Source organism: Arachis hypogaea, chromosome 15 (assembly GCF_003086295.3).
Source record: "Arachis hypogaea cultivar Tifrunner chromosome 15, arahy.Tifrunner.gnm2.J5K5, whole genome shotgun sequence".
In the NCBI taxonomy this organism is placed as follows: Eukaryota; Viridiplantae; Streptophyta; class Magnoliopsida; order Fabales; family Fabaceae; genus Arachis; species Arachis hypogaea.
In genome coordinates, this window is record NC_092050.1 from 4,232,643 (window position 1) to 4,259,369 (window position 26,727).

Genomic DNA, 26,727 nt, shown 5'->3' on the forward strand with positions numbered 1-26,727 from the left:
TTAATGCTATTGTTAAAAAATATTATGTATTTAATAATTAGATTTATTAATATTTAATAATTAATTATAATAAAATTGTCAATAATTATAATATTTTATATCATATTTTTTTTCAATAGTTACATTGATTTTTTTTCATATAATGTTTTGAATATAATATATTTTTTATTTTTGTGTATTAAATATATCTAAATAATTAGAGAATTATTTGTTGATATTTTTTAGTAATATTATTTTTTTACTATTCAAATCAATATTTATTATTATTAATTTGACAAAATCTAATAAATACATATAAAATCCATAATTATTTCAACTCATTTAATTTTTTTTATAATAGATATAGATAATTAAATTGAAGTTGTAACAAGATAAAATGAAACTGAAATTGAAAGAGATGGATTAGGGGAAAACGGATGGCCAGCAAGGTGTATGGTACAGATTATGTGACATAGTAGGACACCAGAAAACCAATGGCTAACGCCCAACAGATCTTTTATCGTTTACACAATTACACGTCGAGCTTTAAATTATTATAACATACCATATATTTTCCAATACTATTTAGAGTTTAATTAGTATTTATATGCATCGTGGCGTGGACCATCATTATCATGATCATCATCTTTGAAACTGCAATTACAACATGAATGGAGATGTATTTATTTATTATTATTTTATGAAAGGTGGATCTTATGTTGAAGAAATGTGTATGTTATCGTAATTGGGAACGTGGAGACTGGAGAGTAAAAATGAAGAGCCCTTGGATGCATGATACACGTTTGGTGTGGCGGTTGGGAATATGGTTAGAGAAAATGAAATGAATCCTTTTCATTGGCACCCTCTTTTAAACCCAAAAAGGCTACATGTGGGTCCTCGTTTTACCGTGTCATAAATCCATTGAATTGGCTTTGATTTTATCTTATTCTTATCCCCAAAAACATACAATTGAGAGGTTTTTTTGTCTATTATAAATTACAATCCTGTGATATATACAAATTTTTTTATAAATAAATTTAATTAAATTTATCCAAGTCTAACAAAAATTAATCTCGAATTATAGTATGTATAACACGCACTTTTTTCAACTATTGAATAGGGCAAACATTATTATAAAAAATAGTTCTTCTCTCAAGATTAAAATTGTAACACTCAAACTTTAAACTACATTTAAAATCATCGCGAAAAGTCAAAAAATTTTTAAAGCTAAATTCAAAATTATCACCATGAAACACAGAAAGAAAATATGAAAGATTATTAAACGTACTATTCACTAATCGTCTAATTTTCTTACTTTTCTGATTTTGATTTATGTTTTGATGTATTTCGTGTGAATTGAGGTGCACCTGGTGTTCTTATTACCTATTAACTTTTTTTTATTTCTTACAGAAAAAATTGGCCAAAAAAAAAGCACTAAAATATAATATAAGCATATATGTGTTTGAACAACTCAATTTATTTTGTATAAATATAGTTTATTTACATGATTCTGATTTATTTGCAGAAATATCATAATTTGAGATGCTCCACAAAATCCATTTATGATCATTTTCACAACATGAGTAATGACAAGAAATCCATTGTTCAAGAACTAGGATTTAGTGGTTTGATGCATATCATGCTGCCATGAATGTGTCACATAAGCTCTTGAAAGAATTGACATATTTATTTGATCTCTACCATAACATATTTGACACACGGTATGGTATAATCAACATCACCCCCAAAAAATATAGCAGTTGTCCTTGACTTGAGTGTATCAGGTAAAACTCTATTTTGTAATATACTGCGAAAATCAAATTTAGGTGTGTTATCAAATTATTTCTGTGTTATTGAAATATTTTTTGCTGTGTTTGTAGGGCCACACTATCCAGCTGAAATTAACTTTCAAGAACTTAGTGAGGAGGACAAGAAAGTTGTTAGAAGCTTTTAAGACAAGACTTTAATGGATGCAATTTATAGACTGTCGTGAGTCTAACATTAGACCAGGGAGTTACTGGTTGAAAGAATACAAGCTGGGATCAAAGGATGATATGGTAACTCAACAGAATTCCTTCTTTAATTTCAGTGTATTTGTTATAAATATATATTGTGTAAACAAATGTTTTTTCTATTTTAGGAAATCATAAAAAAAGCACAACTTAGATAACAACTAAAAGAAAAAAAAGGTGAAAAGGAAGGAAGAAAACAAAAAAAAGCAGAAGGCAACTATGTCTTCGAAAAGTGAAAGTGTTGCTGAATACGAGTCTGATTCTAAAGATGATTCAGATGAGACACCAAAAAGAAGAAAACAACCTAAAAGAATGACAAAAAAGTAAGTATTTTTTTTCGGTGTATTTTTGACAATTTTATTGTGTTTATTTACCTGATTTTTAAGATAGAATCCAAGAAAAGAAAGCATATTATTGAGAATTCATCTTTCAAAAATGAAAGTGAATATGATGATGAGTAAGATTCAAAAACAATCATTGAAATACTATGTTTTGTTTTTTCATCAAAATTTTATTTATTAACAAATTTTTTGAATGTATTGTCAGAAGTGAAAAAAGTGTAAAAATAAGAAAAAAATTCACAAACCTGTAGAGAAGTAAGTATTATTTTTCGGTGTATTTTATCAATTTTTTTGTGTTTATTTGCCTGGCAATTATTTGCTTTTCCAAAATACAATCCCAAAAAAAGAAAACACGTTATTTAAGATTCATCTTTTGATAAAAAAAAATTGAATTTGAGAATGAGTGAGATTCAAAAATTATCATTATAATGTTATATTTATTTTTTCGTCAAAATTTTATTTATTAATAGAATTTTGTGCATATATTATCAGAAGTGAAAAAAGCGAGGAGGTGTGAAGAATCACTTCGAATAAAAGCCGTCGTACAAAAAGGTTTGGCTTGTAAGGTAGAGAGTCATTGCTAGGATATATGAAAATTGAGAGGAGTCGTACAACGATCTGCCACATTCACCTATATATGTTCCACTGACAATAATCCGTCGCTCGACATATCTGGCGGTAAAACCATACCAACACTGCTGAGTCCCACGACAACCTACCACATCCATCAATGTCCTCTAATAGAGGCAACCACCTAATGTGCACCCGAGAGTTTAGAGGCATCCAAAAACAGAATGTCCCCGATGATCTATATGATATATCCCCTGGTGTAACGAAGCAGGCGCTATTTCGTCTGGTGCTCCTCCAACTCTCCGAAAACAGTATTCTAAAATTAACTAAGCTTGACAATCCACTTAGTTTGTGACTGTTTATCATTAGGGCCAGAAACAACACCTAATAGCTGCTGACAGAGGTCCTCAATAGACCATCCCTGGTAAAACTGCTCCCCATCGATGTTGACTCCTAACTGGTACGCCGCGTCATGTAGGGAGATAGTCATCTTTCCGCATGGCAGATAAAACGTATGGGAGTCATGTCGCTATTTCTCGATCAGAGCAGAGACCAATGGCTAGTCATGCTCCCACTCAACCGTGTATGCAACATGCTCAAATTCTAGTCGTCTAAAATATGACCTAATATGCTCGAGCGGACGTCCCAATATATTTTTTCTGGTACACAAAATCCGAGATACCTAAAAACCAAAATAAATCATTAAAAAAAAAAAAACCCTAAACAACTAATAACACAAATTTGTATTTTAAACATATAAAAGATAAGAGTTATAAAATGTATCATTAGACCAAGTCGGTTAACCTGATCCAGTCTATAAAGGCCATCTTCATATCCCAACAACTCTTGTTCCATAAAATTAGGTACTAATAAAATAAATTATAATAAAATAATTTTAAATTAGTTAAATTGTTATCAAACATATTCAAATTAAATCTAATAAATATAATTAATTAGACATAAACAATAATCTAAACTAAAATTAACTAAATTATCAAACTAATTAATCTTTATCTAATAACTTAATCAAACTAACTAGTCAAACATGTTAGGTTAATATAATAAACAACAATAATTAAATAGTAAAAAAAATAGAAGAATAAAATTATCTGAAATCGACAAATTCAAGAAATTAAAGACTTTAAAAATATTCAAAACCACAAGACAAGAGAAGAGAGAATAAAAGTAAAAATGATATGGAAAACAATCCAAACGACTGACTTAAAAAAATTATCTAATATACAATAAAAAATATATAAAGATCATTTATCTATATTCATAAATATCCATTTCGCTTACTTTGGATATGATTGGGTTGAAAATTTACAGATATTAAAGTTAACAGCTGATTGGCCATTGGGTGTAGCTTTTGCCTTTATGCAGAGTTGAATTTGGATATATACAATTAAATTAACTCTATATGAAAGTCAGAAAGTATTTTAATAAGTTTAAATTTGGCAAAAATTCAGAAATTAATTTGATGGGTAGTTGATAATTAAAAATTATTAAATTGTTATCTAAAAATTTTCAGTCATGTGAAATTAAAAGTTTGTATCTTTAAATTTTTAAGGATTAAATTAAATATTATGGTAGAATTTGAATAAACAATTCACTATCTTTTTAGTGAAATAATTAAATCTTTTAATTATTTTGGAATTAATTAAGCGAGAATAGAATATTGTAGTGTAGGGTTGGGCGTGAGCCATGAGATGAGGTATAGAATCTCCTTTGTTGAGTTGGCGTATCTTCATTAAGCTTCTTCAGAAGTTAGAAACACAATTTTTTCCATCACTGTCTTTGCTTTCTCACTAAACAGACGCAAGATTCGAATCTCCATCTCACACGGTTGTAAAACTTAATTTCCTTTGCCTTTTGGGATGCAAATAAAATAATAATAGTAATAACTTTTTTGCCTTTTGGTCTTAGCTGTTCAATATATATAACTAATTTAACAACCTGAGAATGATAACTGCTGTCAATATATAAAATATAAATTAAAAGATAAGTTAATATTTATTACTCAATACCTTATAATAATAAATAATAATATAATGAAGTAATCTAATAATACTATAAAAAATCTTTTAAATATACTGATATATTGATATTAATTTTGATCGTTAATCTTAATTATATATATTATATATATTTTTTATAATTAAAATTAACAGTTAAAAATTACTGAAACAATACACTTAAAAGTTCAATACTATATCGCCTTTTCCCGAAATGGTAGAATGAAATGAATGAAAGTTAGTTCCACCTTTGAGTTGGTGCACCGTAACATCAAATGGTGCAAACTCATAGCGTGGCTGATATCCAAAGGAAAAATCAATAAGATCTTCCTTTTTAGTTTTTGATACTGGGATGTTTGATCTTCTTCCCTTGTTTTGGTCAAATAGGAGATTAGGATCTTCTTCTATCTTTTGTTTTTGTTTTTTCTGTTGTGACATGGGACCTTTTTCTATTAAGGGCAAGAGATAAATCATTTGTCATTTGTATCTGGGCTTTGATCTTTTTATTTTATTCACATGAGCCAAAAACATTTGGCCCAAACCTTCGTGTATGTCAAGACCAATAGAATAGAAAAAATAATAAGACGACTAGCTCGGTAGCTCCCTCGTGAATTTGAATTTAATTTTTTCAAAGTGATAAAATTGGTAAAGTAATAATAAAAAAATTTAATCACTATTAAATTTAAAATTTTTATAAAATGTGTATTTTATTATCTTAGAGCTTGTTTAGGTAGTTGTTAAAAAAATTATATATATATTTTTTTGTGTGTTTAACAAAATTTCAGTAATAAAAATAAAAGAATTAGAAAAATAAAAAATAATTTTTAAAAAATTACAATTATATTTTTTAAAGGTATTTTTTAATTAAAAAAATAAAATATTTTTAATATAATAAATAAACAAAGAAGTACGTTTATATTATTGTACCCAAATATAATTATCAGATAAAAAGATATTTTTACATGAGATGTCTAAATATAAAATTACTTTTATTTTTTAAAAAATCTTTTAAAATAAAGATACTTAAAAAATATCTTTTTATAAAAATTCAAAATATCTTTTTATAAAAATTCACCCAAACAAACTTTTAATTTAAGAATAATTAACTTATTATTTTATCACTTTACTAATTTTTTCGCTTTAAAAAAATTTGATCCCATGAATTTTGTGTTATACACTTATGAGCTCATTAAAACAAAATACTAAGTAAATTGTTGAGAAAATTTTGCGTTAGACTTACAGGTAGATGATGAAAAAAGGGTACTAAGTAAATCCCTAGAAATTTACAATAATGAATTTATAGATACTTTTCTTAATGGTATAGAGGATAGAAGGATAATTATGTCCAATATTATAATTTTTAATGATCTTTAAGCGTAACAATTTATGGATGAAAGACCAAGAAAAATGAAGAGTAAAGACTTATGGCAAAATTTAGTGTTAATCTAAAAAGGAGAAATGATTAGGTGTTTTTGAAGCAGTGTCACGTATAGTCTTAAATAGAGTTATTTTGAAAAATTTTCAAAAACAAAAAAAGAGTTGAAGTTAAATACTTAATAGTCTTAAATAGTGATAATGATGCACAAGAGAAAATAAATATAATTAACTAAAACCAAATTTACTTATTAATAATATGAATATATATCATTGAAGTGACATTTCATATTTCACATTCAATGCAATTTGCAACCATGATAATGTTACAGGATATATCCTTTTGGCTATAGATTACATAGATGATAATGTTAAAGCAAAAATGAAAGTTACAAACATATGTTCACCTTTGTTCAAGTGTAAAATCAAAATCAGACAAGGTTCCTCTACCACTAGCAAATTTCTTCATGGTGCCCAAAGTTGGGGTAGCTGATTCTTTCTCTTCCAATACAAAAGCTTTCCCACTTTGCTTTGATCCCTCGTTACAATTTCCCTTGGCAATCCACAGCAGAATCTTCTTTTCAGGGCTTAGAACAGAGTCAATATTCTTATGTATTTGGTTTTTTTGTACGTTCTTATGGTTCTTGTTTTTGTTCTTGTTCTTCTTCTTGCGCTCAACTTGTCCAATGCATGAGACCTTGGGAGAGGAGGGTTCCTTAGCACTGAAGCTTGTACCCCTTTTGTGGTTTCTTCGAGCTTCCTTCGGAATTATAGAAACTGGTGATCGACGAGGACTTAGACTCGGATTCTGAATGCCCATTGAGGCTACAGGTTCTTTTGGAAGAAACTTTAAGAATTTGTTCTTAATTTGAGATAGTTTCTCCATTTTTTTAAAAAAACTGGAATTAGAACTTAGTGCTCCAACTTTCAATGGCACTTATATATAGTGTCATGATGCTAGACAACATAGCAGCACAATATATAGACGTCTAAACAAACAAACAAACAATTATAATAGAGAAATGTTTTTAGAATATCTTAGTAATTTATGAAGAAATAAACTATCTTTAAATTTTGGTGTGACTCCTAATTTCATATATAGTTTAATATATCAAGTCCGGTAATAGCATAATAGAGGGGAAATTGGAGAAAGACTGAGAGCACAGTTAACAACTTTAATATTGAATTATTGATCACATATTCATATTAGAGAAGTGGCGTGCAGTTATAGTAAAGTAATTAAGAGAAATGAAGGCTGCAGATCCGGTTGCCGGCAGCATAAAATATATAGCTTGGATTTTGTCTCATCGATGGAAACGCTCCACTTGTTTGGCGGCAGGAATTTAGGCATAATTAAACAAGATCTACAAGCATGTTATTACATATTTTAGAATATTTACTGAAGGAAAATTGTGATGTGTTACGGAATCGCAATCATATTTCAAAAGCACCATTTTTTTTTCCGTGTTGTGTGTTCCTTCCTACCCTTTGTTGTATAGAAAGTCTTGTGAGAATAGGTACACAAGTCAGAACATCAGAAACGGTAAAAACTCCGATCTAAATCAGACAAATGTATGCGGTATGCCACTTCATAACATACCACTAATACTCTATTAATCACCTTCTACTTGTTCTAAGAACATATAAAATAACTTGCAAGATAGTTATTAAAATGATTATTATGCTTGGAGATAAAGTTTCTTACACGTAAACATTACATTAATTATAACGATTAACATCTTTGTTTGTTCTCGCCGTTTTTTCTTTCATCGATGACTTAGATCCACTATAAAAGGGGGCTCTGATCAACTGACATGACACGGGACACTTGATTCAGTGAAAGATTAGAATCTGATTTATCATTTTGCTTAAAGTCCGTATCTTACATTTGTTACAAAGAGAGATATTTTACAATGATCCATCATTAAGGCTTAACATGAACATGAACTAGAAGTGGTGCAAAGACACCAACAGAAAATAAAGCGAGACCCAAAATGTTCAACTATTAAAGCAGAATTTGAAATCAGAGTTCCACAAACTGCTGCTAATTCTCAACAGGGAATCTAATACTTTAGGCAAATAAATACTATGAAAACCAAATACACTTGATCATATTCATTTCCTTGTTGCCTCGTGTTTCCCCTGACTTCCTCATCCTTGGATATTTTTCCAGTGATGCTTGAATTTGCAGCAGTCACGTTCATATCACTATTCACAATTAGCCTTTTTAAATTAGAAAACTAGCAACAGGTTATCATTGATCCAAGGTTTTAAACCATGTTTTGGAAAATTGAAACATGCTTTAGCTAAATGTATTCTTAAACTAATGTCGAAGTCAAACTGGTGGATTTTCTGAATTATAAATACAGACAGAAGTATATTTACTCCGCTTCATTTTAGGTGTGATAGCTTACCTCAGCGAGTGCTCCTATCATCCTTGTCACTTGTTTGTGGGGTGTATTGGCTGGTTGATGATGGTGAATAACCAGGTTGACTCGGTGAGTATCCCGTACTGGGGCTGCAAATGATAAAAAAAACACACAGCAATAACCAACCATGCTCAGAAATATGGCTCCGTACAATAACCAACCATGTTTGTATAGGTGCATACCTGTATTGTGGAGAGCTTGGGCTATAGTCCGGGCTTGCACCAGAATTATTGTATGGGCTACAGAATATGCAAAATTATGAATAAGACACATTAAGGGTATATACATACATATACAGAAAATAAAACTTTCCATTGGTTGAGTGGATACTAAGTGAAGTTCACTAACCTGCTGGGGCTGTATGTTGGGCTTGATGGAGAATAAGATGGAGATGTTGGAGAATATGATGGAGATGTTGGGCTGCAAAATATAGTTAATTGTTATGTATTTAGTTGGAGTAAACAGTTGTCACTATAGGATAAAATTTCAGTTTTAAATGTTTCCATTGCTTGACCAAAAAAAAATTTGTTTCCATTGAAAACATTCTGTCCAGAAAACCAGTACTGAAGTTTCTAGAGAATGACTCACCTGTAGTTTGGAGATGTTGGACTATACGGGCTTGACGGAGACAATCTAGGGCTACTTGGAGAATATGCCAAGGAAGGACTATACTTTGCAGACTGTGGATTGTAACTGGGAGAAGTAGGACTATAACTGGGAGAAGTGGGGCTATAACTAGGTGATGTGGGGCTATAACCAGGAGAGGTAGGGCTGTACGCAGGTGATGTAGGACTGTATGAAGGTGATGTTGGGCTGTATGAAGGTGATGTTGGGCTATATGAAGGAGAAGTAGGACTATATGAAGGTGATGTTGGGCTATATGAAGGAGAAGTAGGACTGTATGCAGGTGATGTTGGGCTGTAGGCAGGTGAAGTTGGGCTGTAGGCAGGTGAGGTGGGGCTGTAGCTTGGTGAGGTGGGGCTATAGCTTGGAGAAGTTGGGCTGTAGCTTGGAGAAGTTGGGCTGTAGCTTGGTGAAGTGGGAGAGTATGATGGACTAGTAGGAGAATAAGCTGGACTTGTAGGACTATATCCTGGAGAACTAGGACTATACGTGGGAGAGGTAGGGCTGTAGCCTGGAGAGGTGGGGCTGTAGCCAGGAGATGTCGGGCTGTAGCCAGGAGAGGTAGGGCTATATCCAGGTGATGATGGACTATATCCCGGTGATGAAGGACTGTACCCCGGGGATGAAGTAGGAGAGAAAGCCATTCCACCAACATAAGGTGAAAACTGTGCATCACTAGTTGGTGACAGGCGCAGATTTGGGCTCAACAAATAACTTGGAGACATCAAGCCTTCATGATAGGGAGTTCCAGAAATTGGGGAACGAGCAGGCGTCATGCCAAAATCAAGACCATCCATATAGCTAGGTAGCTGGAGCTCAATAGCATTCTTAAGCATCTCATCATTTAGATATAGAGCACATTCTCCAGTTCCAATAGGGGCAAGCTGACCTAACATAATATTTTCAGTGACTCCCCTCAAGTAATCAGTCTCGGCATATACTGCAGCATCAAGGAGAATGTCAACTGTCTCTTCAAATGAGCATCTCATCATTGGCCCGGTATCATTCCTGTTGATACCATGACGTGTAATAGCCATCAAATGCCCCCGATAAGTCATGGTATCACAAAGAATAGCCAGATGCCTGTAGTTCACATAAGAACCATCAAAAGAAATGACAACACGCAGTTCATCAAGCAGAGCTTTTCGGACTGCCTCAATTCCAAGAACTTCGATAACTTCAATCAAATGGTTGCTTGTGGTCCTCTTGGCATCAACATGCTCATGGCACATCACAGCTAAAAGATTGACACCTTCTGTATCAAGTGCCCATTCCTCATGAGTTTTAAAACCTTCAATCTCGTCAAATTTCTGAACTTTGGTGGGTTTTATAAAAACTTTGTTGATGTCTGGAATGCCACGTAAGGTCATTTCAGTCAGCATGTTGCTTTCTATTTTCTTTAAGAAAACATCATCTTCAGCCGACTCATCCTGAATCTCTCCCTTGGGAGCTTCATCATTCATAATACGGATACGAAGTATAAGCTTTTCAGCATTGTCATCATTAAAAATACATTGCAGATCAGAATCAAATTCAAGGTTAATCTTCTCAGCAATGTCAGCCATACTCAACTTCTTATCCACCATCATTTCACGATTCAGTTCTATGCGAAGCAACCAAGGTGACATTTTATCAAGAGGAACTTCTTCATCGGGCATTTCAAAGTAAGACTTCACAAAATCAACATCTTCTTCAATTATTGTACTCTGGGGGTCTGGATCATACCAAACCTCTGTAGCCTGAGTCACACTCCTAAGAGTAGTATATTCTAAAGCACACTGCACACCCTTGGCCCTTTCTTTAGTCTTGCCAGTCTCGGGATTCAAAAATACCGACAAAGAAGGTGTTTTGATCCTCTTTGCAACATTAATGATTTCCCTTAACCTCGGAACACCAAGTGTAACGTTCTTAGCACTAACACCAGCATAGTGGAAGGTGTTGAGAGTCATCTGAGTAGCAGGCTCACCAATTGATTGCGCTGCTACACAACCAATCATTTCCCCAGAGGCTACAAGTGACTGCAGGAACCTTGATTCTATTTCTCCCACTAGCCACTCAAATGCCTCACGAGAGAGCCTATGTTCTTCCAAGACACGTTTACTAGCAAAAGTGCTGCGGAGCAAAATATTGAACAAGAGGGTAGCATTCTTCTGAGCTTCTTGACTCAAGGGATCTTCACCTGGAACAACCTTAAGTCTCTCTTGTAGCTTATCAATAGCTTCCACGACTTCCATTGGATGCATATCAGAAGGCCTTCGGAAGTCAACCTTGAACATCTTCTGAGCATTCCAGATAAGCCTCCTTAGATTAACAGGTAGTGGAAGAGAACTGTCACCAGTAGTGGCTATCTCAGTTGCAAGTTGAAGTCTATCATTTTCAAGCTTTTGAACTTCAGCCTCAAACACATTGCGAAACTCTCTGATGGTTTTCAAGTCTTCTATAGGCTCTTCTAGCATGTAAGTGGGCCTCCAGTTTTCATCATCAAACTCATACTTAAAGGCCCTATCAAATTCTGACTTCTTCATTTTCAGTGAATCCAACTTCTGTGTTTCTATCCAAACTGCATCCATACCATCTTCTCCATAAAGAAATTGTATAACATCTCCCAAAGAGTTCCTAACTGTCCCATCATACTTAACCATGATGTCCTCCATAGCCTTCACAAGCCGTCTCTGGATGTACCCAGTTTCAGAAGTCTTCACTGCAGTATCAATAAGACCTTCTCGACCTCCCATGGCATGGAAAAAGAACTCCTGAGGGGTAAGTCCACGGAGATATGAGTTCTCCACAAAGCCACGACTTTCAGGCCCATAATCATCTTTTGTAAAGTGGGGCAGTGTCCGATCTATAAACCCATATGGAATTCTCTTCCCCTCAACATTCTGCTGTCCCACACAAGCAGTCATCTGAGATATATTGATAAAACTTCCTTTGGAGCCTGCTGTGACCATTGCTTTTAGATTATTGCTCTCGGATAAACTTCTTTGTGCACTGTTTCCAGCATCATCTCGAGCTTTATTCAGTGCCTAAAATCATCAACACAACATAAGATTCAAACAAAGAAATTAACTGACATAGCAAAATGACAGCCAATATAATGGAATTACCTGATTCACTCTATTTTCAAAGGTATCCATCATTGTCCGACCAGGTTCAGGGTCCAGATTTTTTTCTTGAGCCTTCCTAATGAGTTGCTTCACTTCCTCCTTAGCCTTTGATATAGTCTGGTTAATAACCTCCATAGTCGAAGCATCAGCAATTGTATCACCAATTCCCATGCTAAACGCATTCTGCAAAAGCCAGTAGTTTACAAGCCACTGAGTATGGCCAAGAAATTTACGAGCTGCATCAGGGCCAACCTCTTCCCTGTATTCGAGCAGAGAGTCAGTTGCAGGGGAAAAACAAAAAGGAAAGCAATTGAATATGACAGTCTCCCCAGAGCCAAACAAAATTTTCATAAATATAGTTGGAACATTTCATTTTCACCCCTCTTTACAAAAAAGTTGAAAAGGTGCTTATTGATTGTTGTTAAGGTGAATGGGACACATGATATACCACAGCTAGTAATTTCAAAAGGCAATATCTGTATCATTAGTGTATGCTGGAGCTGCATACCAGATGACGTGAATTAGACTTCCAGTAGATGTACCAAGTGTCTTTTTGCAAAGAGTTCCAGTAAGTAATTCTCCCTTCTCAATTCTGACCAAGGTATCCCCAGGGGTTATGGATCCCCGTTCACTATCATTGTGCCAGCTTGAAACTCTTGTTAAATTTATTTGTTTAGGAATGATGAGATTGAAAACTTGTTTCCCAGTCCACAATGGCTCTGGCTTCAATATTGTAGGAGTCGGAACTTTCCCATCAAAATCTTCCCACCACATCAAAATGTTCATAAAAACATCCTGTAAAATAAAATCATGTGTCAGACTTCTGAGTTCTGAATAACTTGTACAACAACCACAATACTAAAGTCAATTGCAGCTAAAGAGAAATTCAATGAACATTACCTTTGTGATGAAGGTATCTCTCTTTGTGATTTTTCTGCATCCTAAAAGTGTATCTTGCACAATTCCCATTACAGGCCTGTTTGATTGAGGTGACACAATGCATTTAGGCACCATCATAAGCTCCAACACCTCTGCTCTTGTTTCAAATGACTGAGGAACATGCATATTCATTTCATCCCCATCAAAATCAGCATTATAAGGGGAAGTTACAGACAGATTAAGCCGGAACGTAGAATAAGGCATGATTTTGATTCTATGCCCCATGATAGACATTTTATGAAGACTAGGCTGACGATTGAAGAGAACAAAGTCTCCGTCATTCAAATGACGCTCGACCTGAGACCACAACATCATTATGACTATTAGAACACACATCAAATATTAACCAAAAAAAGCCTAGCATATAAAAAATTATGTAGTCTATAAACAATACCTTGTACCCAAGCTCCAAATGATGATCACTACTTTTCTTCAAATATCTGAGATCAAGTCTTTGCCCATCATCACGAATGATGTACTTAGCACCAGTTTTTCCAGGTGGAGGATGGGGTCCATACTCAACAAGTTCCTTCAACCTGATTTTCAAGTTTCAAATAGGTTCCCTTTTAAAATCCCCAAAATGCTTGAAACACAAGAAAATGGAAAAATATATCCAGATGACAACCTTTCAATGTTATATGGAGTCACAGTCTCAGGATAAGTAAGGTTCAGAGCGATACTCCATGGTACCCCCAATTGATCGATGTTAATGGTTGGATCTGGTGTAATCACTGTTCGGGCAGAAAAATCAACTCTTTTTCCCATCAAGTTTCCTCTAATACGACCTTCCTTTGCCTTGAGCCTGCTACATATTGATTTGATAGGCCTTCCGGATCTCTGGGTAGCCTGCAAAGTAAAGGAAATCAACATGTAACTTCAAGCATTATCAGAAGTTTGAAATCAACTGAGATTAAAGGATGCATATCATGTCACTATTGAAAGGCAATCATACTCTTGGCAACCCAGGCAACTCATTGTCAAAATATGTGGCTATGTGGAACTGCAACAACTGGGCAAACTCAAGTATAATATGGGCAGGTGATCCATTCCTCTCTTGTCTCTTCAAATTCTCATTGTGCCTGATGATCATGGCCAACTGATGGGTCAAATCATCCTGTGGATATCAGAAACAAAAATGTCAGCATTAGAAACACAAGGATAATTGCAGCGTAAGATTACAGTTTTCGAAACAAACATTATTGGTCGTACAATCAGTGGCAAGAGATAATTAGATAAAAAGGAGGAATTTGCGAAGGCCACATAAAAAGTTGTTTGAAAACACTTGCCTCACTCCTTGAGGATGTGTCCATCATAACAGAAGGTCTCACAGGTGGAGGTGGAATTGGGAGAACTTGTAAAATCATCCAGTCTGGGCGGGCATAATTGGGATCCAAGCCCAATAATTTGCAGTCCTCATCACTTATTCTTTTTAGAACACCAAGAACCTTCAACAATATAACAGTCACCAACTACATAAGTCTCGGGCACCAACAGACACATCATATATTCACAATTTGAATAAATTACCCTTTCTGCAGTAAGATGCTGCTTCCTTTCCCCAGGTTCAGGAAGCTGCTCCTGATCATCACTCTTCTTCCTTTGAGATTTGTACTCTGCAGTCATCTTCATACCATCGATGGTGATCTTAGGCTGCTGAGCACCACAGCCGCCACGGCTCTTTTTAACCGGCTCGTCTGTGTCGTGACCACCAGCAAGGTCAATCTCGTCACCACCTTCACACTTGCTTTTGTTCTTACAAGCATCCAAAATCTTCTTCAGCTTATTTTTCGGATTCCTAATCTTCGTCGCCTGTTTAAACTTATGGTCATTCTGCACCAAACAAAATATAAGCATCAAACATCATCTTCCCGTACACTCACAATAAAGATAACATTAAACAAACTTTCATATAAACATTCATATCTAATTCCAGCTATTAAACGTCAGCAACAGTTCACAATCGAATTGGAACACAGCTTCAGTTAATAAAAGACCTCATCGGCTAAAATCTTGGAGCAGTTGAAGCAAACACAACGCATTATGGAGAGAACCGTCTTCATAAATCCAATGTGAAACATTGGCTTAGCCAGCTCCAAGTGACCGAAATGCCCCGGGCACTCGGCCATACCAGCCGTGCAAGTCTCACACTTCAACTTCTTATCAATGGTTCCAAGGCGAGGGTCGCTCAACCCTCCAACTTTGGGTTTCCCCCTCTCCGTAGTCTCGCCGTGCTCAATTTGCACCACAGACATTTGTCTCTGCAAAAAACAAACCAAGAAAACTTTTAAGAAACATATAATTATAGTAACAGCAATATAGCTCAAACTAAACGCTTTTTTCGATTTCTGAAATTCGCAGAGGAGAAATCAGAGTCAAAGGAAAACAAATTTACAATCTCGTCGGGGCTGATAATTCCGAATTGAACCCTTCGGACTTTGGCGACCTCCGCCGGAGAATAAGGGAACCGAATATCCATGGCGGTGGTGGGGAATGTGGAATTTGTTGCTTCTAGGGTTTCAGAGGAATTGTTTGCTGATTAAACTTCGAATAGCGATGGTAATGATAATGGTGCAATAGAGCTCAGTCTTTTTCAGTTACTGGGTGTTCAAGGCGCGAATCAGATTTAGAGATCGCTGCGAAAACCCTCTCTCTCTCTATCGCAGATCAGAGGATTTCTCCTTGCATGGTAGAGAATGAAATTGGGAGCCCTAACCCTATATTTATAGACGGAGGGTCACGGTATCCTACGCGTATTTTCTATCGTGCGCTGCATTGCGCAGTTGACCGACTTTCATGTATCCCTTGTGGGCTACTGGGCTTGTAAGTGCTACTGGGCTTGTGCAAATGGCTGTGTATAAAATAATTAAAAATTTGCAACTAAAACTTTAGTTGAGTGGCTATATGCTTTGTTTTTTAATACGTTGTAGTTGAGTTTAAATCTTAATAATAGTCAAGTAGTAAATAAAATTTTTGTGATAAAATTGTGAAAGAATAAGAAAAGCAAAGAAAAAGAATTTTTATTTATTGTTGATTGATTGAATTGTACTGAAGTGTGTTGTAAACTATGAAGGTAAAATTAAATATATATAGAGCATTGTGCTATGAAAGATAAAAGCAAATAAAGATAAGATAAGAATAATTAAAGATAAGATAAAGATAAGATAATAAAGACTAAAATTGTAGTTGAATTTATGTATTCTGTTGGATTGAATTTATGGGTCACGAAACTTCTTTATTGTTGTCATGGACTAAAATGGAAGAATAATTTAATATACTTTGTATCCCGTTTCAATAATAAAAAAATAAGAAAATAAAATCTCTGGGTGTAGTATGTATAAATGTGACCTAAAATTAGAGATTGTCCAACTCGTTTAACAAAAAAAATTAAACAAAATTATTTGAAAATGTTTGGACTTGTATTATTGATTTTCGCAAATATCAAAAGTCAAAACCAAACTTTACCGTATCTTATATTAAACTTCAACATCAAAATAACAATTACATTCTGATACACTCTCAAATAATTTAATTGAAACAAACTTTGAACTCTTTTAAAATAAGATATGTAAGATACGGATATAGGGCTATGACATATTTTAAATATGTATGTTTAGACTAGTGATTATACACCAAACATATAATTATATTCTAATTTTTTAGGAATGATTATGGTTTTTTAAAGGATGGCTAAATAAGATAATATCTTTTATATGTGTGTTGAGTCAAAAAGATAAAGTTTGAAAGAATATTTTAATGAGTTGATTTTATCTTTTTAAATTAAATTGAGATAAATTGGCTAAACTTAAAGTTAAATAAAATAAATTAGATATATATTCACTAATCTCATGTGTAATGAGTTTTTTTTTTTCTTTACATCTTTTAAAAAGAATGCTCGAAATATTATTACTTTAACTTATGTGATTCAACTGTATTTCTTTTATTATTTTAGCTAAAAAACCTTTCAATAAGAAAAATACCTAAAATTATTTCCAGAAAACCGCCCTCAAATTTACTAGTTTGGGTTCAAAAAAATAATTTTAGTAGTAAACTCTCACCTTTTTTTTTAGCTCTTACGAAAATGATTGATAATGATGCCAAATTGTATTTGTTTTTACTTGTATGTAAACCATTAATTGTATGGTTTTGATAACCAAATCGAATTATCTGATCCAATTGAGAGTTATTTGATTAATACGTTTCAAAGTAAAATATTAGTTCAAGTTATAGTCACTTGATCAATTTGTTTAAGACTACAAATTGGTCAAAAATTGATGAAATGAATACCCAATTTTTTTTTTGTTCAGTAAACTGTTAATTTAAAAAATATTTTTAGGAATATGTTATAAAAAAATATATTATGTTATTATAATTAATTTTAGTTAAATTTTGGAACAAACGAACTTTTAATTTTATATTTTCATTGATGGATTTGATTTTCAATAGTATTCTAAAAATTAGTTCAATAAAAAAACCGGCGAAAAATGTGATTCGAACTACATTAGAACCTAATAATCTTTAAAATCGGTGTTAAACTAAAAACCGATCGAAAATTAGTTAGTAAAACAAAATCGGCAATATGCCAATTTAAAAAAAACTCAAAGAAATAAAGTTAGAAAAATAAAGAAGGAAATAATGCTTGAAATTTCTAGTCCTCAGTTTCTTGTCTCCCATTCCAAGCCACCATTCGCCATTGTTCGTGACTATTCCCTTTGTTCTAGCGGTTCTCACCTCAACTTTCATCATTCCTCTATATTTCGCTACTCATCCTCCAATCTTATGTTCTACATATGTTCACCGTTAGTTCTACCCTCCTCCTATGCTCCGATGCCAATCCTCTTCTGTTCCAGTATGCTCAGCGACGTCTTTTTCTTCCTTTTCTTGCTTTTTTTTTTTTTCTGCTCTCCCTCTTTGTTTTTTTTATTTCTTTTTGTTTTCTTTTTTTTTCGTTTTTACTCCCTTGGCTGCTCTGTGTATAGGGGTAAGAAGTACTAGGAGTAGGAGGTTGCATTTGAAAGAGAGAGTGAGACTAAATTAAAGGGTTAAGTACAAAAATCGTCCTTAAATTTTGGGGCGAAAATCAAATTTGTCCCCAATCTTTTTTTGTTATTAAAATTATCCTGAACGTTCAGAAACACTTTAAAATCATCATCCCCTCCTTAAAACAAAATTTTTAGACAATTTTGCCCTTTTAGTCGTTACTAACTGTTGGAGATTTTAATGAATAAAGTTAATTTATTTGTTTATTTATTTATTTTTATAAATTATTGGTTTGGGGAGGGTTGGGATTAAATCAAAGCAGTCATCCCTAACCAACGAAGCAGAGAAGGAGCTAGGGCTTGCGAAGGTGAGTGGAGCCATGACTGCCGAGAGCTCATGGTTGTGTCGAAGTCGGTCGTCTGCGTAGAAGAGGGAGCTTGTGTGTGGACATGAGGAGAGACCGGTGCTTAGAATTTTGGGAACGAAGAAGAACCCTGAACGACATTTTGGGGGATGTGTCTACTATGAGGTTAGGGTTTTAAGTTTCTGTAGGTGGGTGATGGCAATGTATTGTTTGTTCTGGGTACTAACTCTGGTGGGTTGCTGCAGATCCAAGAGTAGTGTAATTTCTTCCGATGGGCAGACCCAGAAGCAGAGAGTGAGTATCTTCATGTTGCAAGGATGAAGAAGAAAGTTGCGGCCCTGAAAGCAAAAGTGGGGGACATTGAGTGGAAGTTCAAGGTTGCTGCAGTGTTAGGAATTTTTGGAAGGGTTGTTTTATTTTGCTTCTGGTCGCAGATTTAGTTCAATCAGAGACAGGGGGTAGCATGTGTGATGCCGTTGAAGTATGGTTGATGAAATTATGGGAGAATTTAGGGTTCAGTTTGGATTTCTTTGATTGGTCTGAGTTATGTAAATTGAGTTGTATTGAATTTTGAATGAACATGTGGGTTTGGTTTAAGGTTTTGGTGATTAATTATGTGAGTGAAATGATGTCCTTGTAATTTGACAATTAATTAAAAAGAAAAATTCATCTGTTAGCCTGAAAATTGTGACTGAATAGTTGTGTTAATTCACTTTACAACATATGAACTACAAGGTGGAAATTCATTAAACATAACCATAATATTATTAGGCAGAACACAACTATGTGTAATTCATTAATAAGCATAGGAAAATAACACCAAAAGGTGAAAACTTCAGTCACCATCACTTCCATTACATGGACACAGAACAAAATATAGTCTTTAGCCTTAAGGAAACAACAACAAAAGCTGGATTCCTAGGACATCTAGAAACCTAGAGCAACTTTGTTGCTCACTAAGAAAGATGAATCATAAACCATGTTATGTAAATTTCATTAGGAACCAAAAAAAGTGTCACAAACATTGTGTCTACTCAATCAACAATACATTAATAACAGCACAAAACTCAAATTTTCACAATAATCTAAAGTTTTTCCCAAAGACTTGGTGGAAGTTTTGCCATGAGCCTCAACTTTCTTGGAGATACATGAGGTGAAATTCTATGACTGAAGGAGATAGTTGTAAGAACTGCAACTAATCAACTGGTTAATTAAGTGATTAATTGCCCAAATTTGATTCCGAAAAGTTAGAGTGAGAATTTGAGTTTTTAAATACAATTTTTGGACTCAGTAGGTCTTTCTGAGTCAGAAAATGTACTTTTTGCGAAAACCGTAAAAAACTGCGAACCGGCAGTTGAACCGGTTGAACCGGTTCAAGTTTGTCTGGTACCGCACGAGAAAAGTGAAAACCGTCAAAATCCTTAGAAAATATTAGAAGTTAAAAATCGGGCGTTAATTTTAAAGATTTGGCCCGAAGTTGGGCCTAACGGATTGGACCGGACTCAAATTGGGCCCAAGCCCAACATATAAAAGGTTCATTAGTGAAACCATTTCAGCACTAACACACAAACAAACACACTCACACATGATGAAAAGAGAAGAAGGGAGAAACCCCATGGTTACTATTCATCTCAATCTTCCAAAGCTCATATTTTGAGCTAGATAGCTCCGATCGCCGCACCGTTTGTGACTACGCGTTCCTTGTGAAGAGTTCTACAAAACCCATCTAAGAAACCCTCAAGGTAATCACAAAATCTTCCCTGTTTCTCTCTTGAAAATTTCGGGTATAAAGGATTTTTGGTTAAATGAGTTTTTGTGATTTTGGATGTTTAGGTTCACTTTAATCCTTGCTTAGCATTGGGTTTTGACATCCAAATCTGTGGGAGAAGGTAAGAGCCACTAAACCCTTGTGAATTTGTATTTAATTGGAACCCTAGGTTGATTTGAGGTGATTTGTATGTATATAGTTTGATGTTTGTGGCTTTGGGAGCTATTGGAACTTATTTGTTCTTATTGGAGTGGATTTGAAAGCTTGGATTGTGATTGGAAGCTTGTTTGTGCTAAGTTGGAATTTGGGTGCATAAAGAGAATCGACCAAGGTATGGTTTCGGTTTCCTCTATGTAGTATATAATATTCATGGACACTTAGACTAGTGACCTATAGGATAGGTTTGGAAATTTTGTGTTGTTGATTGTTGTTTGTGTTGATGAGATATAATGTATTAATGTGTTGTTGTGATTAAATGATGAAGATGAAATACAATGGATTAGATGCATGAGTATTGTTGACTATGAATATGAATAATGGTTGAATTGATGATGAGAATTGGTAGTGAGATGATGATGATTGGTGGATATGTTATATATGTGATATTTGAAGTTGGGAATAATGAAAGGTGAAAGAAATTATGGTATGATTAGTGTGATATGATACAAAAGGTAAATTCTGATGAGAGAAGGGGGTTTGGAATGGTATGGTATGGTTTGGAATGTGTATGGTAAGAAATTGTGTAAATTGTGAACTTTGGTAAAATTGAGTTTTTGGTAAACTTTACTCAATCATAACTTTTACTCCGGTTTTCAAAATTGCTTGAAACTTGTTTAGAATTAAAGATCTTTGAAAACTCTTTAAATCGGTATAAAGTATGTGAAAATTGAAATTTTGTAGAGGAAGTTATGATCCGGCAAAGTTGGTGTTAAAAATCTGAAAATCTGCAAAGTTGCAGAATTTCATGATTTCTGATATGTGCGGATGCACACCCTTGTGTGGGCGCACACCCTGCGGAAATGTTGATCTGTGCGAGCACACACACCTGTGCGCACGCATAGGCAGGGAAGTGCGTTCTGTTTGCAGCGCTAGCACAGCTTGTGCGCACGCATATCTAAGAAAAAAATTCAACCTGTGAGGACGCACACGTTGGGAAGACTTGTCTGTTGGGGACACTGGCACAGGTTGTGCGAGTGAACAGATTTTTGTAAAAATTTACACCTGTGCGTACGCACGCATTTTAAAACTATTAGGAGTGTGCACACGCACAGACCCTTGTGCGGCCACACACGTCCTATTTCTCAAAATTTTTATTATTTTCAACTATTATACCTTCCCAACATGGTTGTAAGCTTCTTTAACATCATTTTAAGACTTATGAGCCTAGTTTTGAGTATTAGAACATGGGGTATAACTTAAGGGTTCAAGTACTTGATTTTACGATAAAATAGAAAACAGAGGCCTAGGTTTTTGGTGTGCTGAGAAGGATTTGACGTTAGGTGAAGGATGATTGATATATGAGATGAGAAAATGATGAACTGTTGATATTTGAATACTGAGTTATGAATGGACAGTGGTTGAGATGAGTCGGGGACTCGGATTGAGATGATGAATCTCTGTATACTGAAAATATTTTGAAAACCACTGAAATAATGTTTTTACTGAGATTATGAGACGCTATGCGCCTGGCAAGGACGGTGGTTAATTCCGCCTGTTGAGGTAGTAGCGGCGGCGTAAGGAAGGTGGTTAATCCCGCTTACGTTGAGATGTGAGGTCTGAGGCAAGAGTATCCCGCTCGCATCCCTTCGAATCTATAGGGTGAGCAGGCGCCGGTACCTGGACAGTGATCCAGGCACTATATCTTGGGGGTTCCCATATGAGAAATCCGAAGGGCAACGTCTCCATGGAGATGTGTCAGGTTGGCAGTTGAACCGACAATGTGATATTACAGCCAGTAGGGCAAGAATTCATCATATGCATTTTCTATCTGTTTGTATGCTTTGTTTACTTGTAAAGGCTTGCCTAATTGAATAACATGCTTACTTGCTATTTGAATTATTTGCCTTATATGCTTCTACTTGTGTTTTACTTGCATTGTATATTATCTGTGTTTTCTGCTAGGATTGAGGAGGTTCGGAAGGCGGTGACGATGGGATCGCATGGAGGATCGGTTGGTGAAGGCTGTGGGACAGCGGTGTTTGGTTAGAGTAGAAATCCCCTAAGATAGATGACCTGGTTTATTTAAGTCAACATTGGTATATTTATGCTTATCTGTTTTAGAATGCTTTAAGCTTGAATCTTGTGATGGATATGTTGCTTAAGATTGCCTTTGGCATCTCGGGGTCTTATATCCTACATCACTGGGTACTGTTACCATACTGAGAACCTCCGGTTCTCATACCATATTATTGGTGTATTTTTCAGATGCAGGTCACAACCCACCTCGGTGAGTTGCTTTGGATGGTGACGGATAGTGGAGGATCTTGGATTCTTTTGGAGTCTTTTGGTTTATTTTGTTTATACATCTCTCCTTTTGTATTTTGTTTTGCCTAGAGGCATGTATTTGAGAGAACAAAATTTGTATAAGCTGATTTTTGTTACTGTCTGGTTTCTTTAGGGTCTGTATATGTCTAGCCGGCTTAAACTCCGCGAGTCCTGGTTAGTTCCTTATGATATTACACTATGATACTATTATCTTGTTTATATTACATATGTTTCTTGTACCTTAAGATATTAGCTTCGTTAGCACGTTTTGCGCTTTTGAAATTCTATCTTTGAGCTATATCCTTCATCGGGCTTTTGAAATTTCTCATACCATATTATTGGTGTATTTTTCAGATGCAGGTCACAACCCACCTCGGTGAGTTGCTTTGGATGGTGACGGATAGTGGAGGATCTTGGATTCTTTTGGAGTCTTTTGGTTTATTTTGTTTATACATCTCTCCTTTTGTATTTTGTTTTGCCTAGAGGCATGTATTTGAGAGAACAAAATTTGTATAAGCTGATTTTTGTTACTGTCTGGTTTCTTTAGGGTCTGTATATGTCTAGCCGGCTTAAACTCCGCGAGTCCTGGTTAGTTCCTTATGATATTACACTATGATACTATTATCTTGTTTATATTACATTTGTTTCTTGTACCTTAAGATATTAGCTTCGTTAGCACGTTTTGCGCTTTTGAAATTCTATCTTTGAGCTATATCCTTCATCGGGCTTTTGAAATTCTATCTTTCGAGTAGAGTTTTCCTTTCTTTTTCTTATCACAATCAACAATCATAAGTATTTGTTTGGAATATGTATTAGAATACATTGGAATCTATTTGGACTATGGAATAAGAATAATATATTCTTATATATGCTAATAATAATAATATATATTCTAATATTTTTTCTATTTGCTTTTTCGATATTTTTATCTATCTATCCGAGTAACTAATATTAATTGAATTAAAATATTTTAATTAATATTAAATAAAGGATATATATATATAAGGTAAGGACCAAGATTGTATGGAGGGAACCGGTTTGGTAAATTGCGTCTTCGAGTGACTACACGTACCACTAAAAAGCAAGAACTTTTAACCGTTTGTATCCCCTACCTATGGGCTACTCACTTATACTATTGCTGCTTAAGAGAATATATATATAGAGCTTAGATCTGTCGTAATCTTTGATTAACATTTGTTTTACGACGCGAGGTAAGGTTTAGGCTAATTAGGGTGTTACAACAGTTCTGGCTGGTTGGCTGGAGTTGGCTGCACCCATCTCCTTTGGTGCTGGTGGTTGCTGTGTGTTGTTTTTGGTGGGCTTTCTCTTGGGTCTTCGGTGGAGAGCAGGGGTGGAGCTAGATGAAATATTAGAGGGGACAAAAAATATTTACACAATAAAATAAGACTAAAATAAAATTTTAAGGGGGGCTAAACTAAAATTTACATATAATTTACATGTAAAAAAAAATAAAATTAGGGCGGTCATTGCCCTCTTTTCTTTGTACCTGGCTCCGCCCCTGGTAGAGAGTACCTGCTGGTGGACTGTTGGGCCTAGTTGAGGATGATGTGGGCTTGGACTTGGAATGGGTTGAGTTGGGTTTAGATGAGGTGGTGGCTAGTTGGGGGCTGAGATGATGCTCTCAACCTAGTGGACCTCCTCATACCTCCACTTGCAGCAGATTGCATATTAGGTTGTGATGAAGCCTTAGAACTGGTTATGGGTCTGCAAGATGAAGGCTTCCTCCCTCCTCTAGTTCTCTTGTTAGCAGCTTGCCTAGGTTGTTGGGCCTGAAACACATTAAAAATGCAGCTGATGAAAAAATAAAATTGTAACTCTAACATATATGATGTACACACACTTACATCCAGGGATGGCTTATTGCATCCTCCCCTCTTGTGTTCAGATTCACCACAGTTTGAGCACCTTTGGATTTGTCTCCTCCTAGACAAGTGGGACTGGCTGCTGTCTGGAGCTTCATCACTGAAATCACCTCATGCAACCCCTTTTCCTTTATCAACCCGATCACCATCCGTCCCACCTCTTACTTCATCAAATCCGCTCTCATCGTCGTACTCCACTTCACTGTCTGTAAACATCACATCATCTGCACTGTCAACCTCACCATCAGATGGAATAAAATCCTCATCATCGCTATCATCTCCCTCGTTAACTTTCTCCGCATTGTACCTTTCCACCTTCTGACCCTGTTCACCCTGAAAAATCACCAACTGATTATGATTATGTACCTCTTCATCATTGCCCCTCTCCGCCTCCTGATCCTGTTCACCCTAGCCTCCAACATCAAGAAACCCTACTTCGAAAAATTTTTCATCATCCTCAACCTTATGGACCACAAAAAACTCGACATGACCCCTCGTCCCCGCTATTTTACACATCTCAATGGCATCTTTGTCTCCCTCAAATAACTTCAGATCCTTTTCTAACCATTCAGAACTTGGGTCCTTATACCAGAAAGTTGAAATCTTTTCCTTTGTGTACCCAAACTGTCCCACCTCAGCATATGCCTAAAAAACAGACTAGCAATCCATATCAACATTTTTTTATCATTGTCCTTTCTCCCCCTATATACTCCAATGTACCATTGTCATATCCAAATCTACTACCATGATAGACAGTCAAGTTAAAGATTCCCATCACCTAAAACCTACAAACAAAAATCACACCTAACTCTTATTTGTAAACCAACAAATACCCATGATACATTATTAAGTTCAAGCTACAAAAAATCGAAACAAATGCTGCACACGTACCTGACTTGAGATGACTGCCACGAGAACGAGCTCCTCTCCCACTCTTTCTCACGCAATGCAAACGCAGTGACGCTACTCTTCAGGCAAGCCCTCACTCTGTTAGGGCATCAAATGAAGGTGGAGGATTAGTTTTTTCTTGTGTAATGTTACTCAGAGAATGAAGCCCTTTCGCGGGAATAAAACACGAAGCGTCAAAGGGTTCAAGGGCAAAATTGTAATTAAAATTTTTTTAATGCACTTGAGGATGATTTTAAAGTGTTTCTGAGCGTTCGGGATGATTTTAATAGAAAAAAAGGTCGGGGACGAATTTGATTTTCTCCCCAAACCTTAGGGACGATTTCAGTACTTAATCCCTAAATTAAATTTTTGTATTGTGTGTTGTTGTAAAATATACTAAATTTAGTTATATCTCAGTATCATGTTTAGTTTAAAACAAATATAAAAATTAAGGGGTAGATTTAGAATTTGAAAAGTTAAATAATGGTATTTCTAAAAAGAAATATTATTAAAGTTTTAGTTTCTGTCTCCAAAAAATATCAATTCTCTATGTTCTCACTTTTTGAAGAGATTGAAATTTTATATTTTTAGACTGAAATTTTAATTTTAATCTGTAACTCAACAAAAATAATACTAAATCCGAATCTCTTAGGGCCCGTTTAGATAGGTCCATACGTTATTTTTTTTTTTACTTCTAACTTATGAAAAGGTATATTATTAATGTTTGGTACAATTTTCAAAACCAAATTTTATCTTTCTAAAAAGCTATTTTAGAACCAACTCGGGTTGGTCGAGTGGTCAGCTCATTCCTCCACTTAAGCAAGTGTTGGGGGTTCGAATCTCGCATTGTGCATGCAACAACTCATTGACCAGCGGCAGACCCTTAAATGGAGCTCAAATCTGCGACGGATTAGTCCTTGACCTGTCGGGTTGGGGAATACCGTGGGAAAAAAAAACAAAAAAAAAGCTATTT

The 26,727-nt window shown here is 35.0% G+C and overlaps 2 protein-coding genes across 2 annotated transcripts; both read right to left on the bottom strand.

Moving 5' to 3' along the window:
* Positions 1-6,541: 6,541 nt before the first annotated feature.
* LOC112747693 (uncharacterized protein At1g76070-like) lies at positions 6,542-7,324 on the bottom strand. The gene has a single exon (XM_025795860.3). It carries the CDS (start codon positions 7,175-7,177, stop codon positions 6,695-6,697), a length of 483 nt encoding a protein of 160 aa, XP_025651645.1. The 5' UTR covers positions 7,178-7,324; the 3' UTR covers positions 6,542-6,694.
* Positions 7,325-8,123: 799 nt separating this feature from the next.
* Positions 8,124-16,154, bottom strand: LOC112747692 (DNA-directed RNA polymerase II subunit RPB1). The gene is made up of 15 exons (XM_025795858.2): positions 15,783-16,154; positions 15,385-15,648; positions 14,918-15,220; positions 14,677-14,835; positions 14,343-14,504; positions 14,016-14,236; positions 13,785-13,926; positions 13,352-13,687; positions 12,960-13,246; positions 12,452-12,710; positions 9,309-12,370; positions 9,069-9,140; positions 8,903-8,959; positions 8,706-8,809; positions 8,124-8,499 (listed from the first exon to the last, which is right to left on the bottom strand). Exons 1-14 carry the CDS (start codon positions 15,864-15,866, stop codon positions 8,707-8,709), a joined length of 5,511 nt encoding a protein of 1,836 aa, XP_025651643.1. The 5' UTR covers positions 15,867-16,154; the 3' UTR covers positions 8,124-8,499; position 8,706.
* Positions 16,155-26,727: the final 10,573 nt, after the last annotated feature.

Bases quoted from the DNA above. Each gene is read 5' to 3' on its own strand.
- LOC112747693 (XM_025795860.3), bottom strand. From the start codon at position 7,177: ATGGAGAAACTATCTCAAATTAAGAACAAATTCTTAAAGTTTCTTCCA.
- LOC112747692 (XM_025795858.2), bottom strand. From the start codon at position 15,866: ATGGATATTCGGTTCCCTTATTCTCCGGCGGAGGTCGCCAAAGTCCGA. The intron at 14,505-14,676 runs GCAAGTGTTTTC...TGATATCCACAG, and splicing joins ACACATCCTCAAGGAGTGAG to GATGATTTGACCCATCAGTT. The intron at 9,141-9,308 runs GTGAGTCATTCT...TATATTTTGCAG, and splicing joins CCAACATCTCCAAACTACAG to CCCAACATCTCCATCATATT.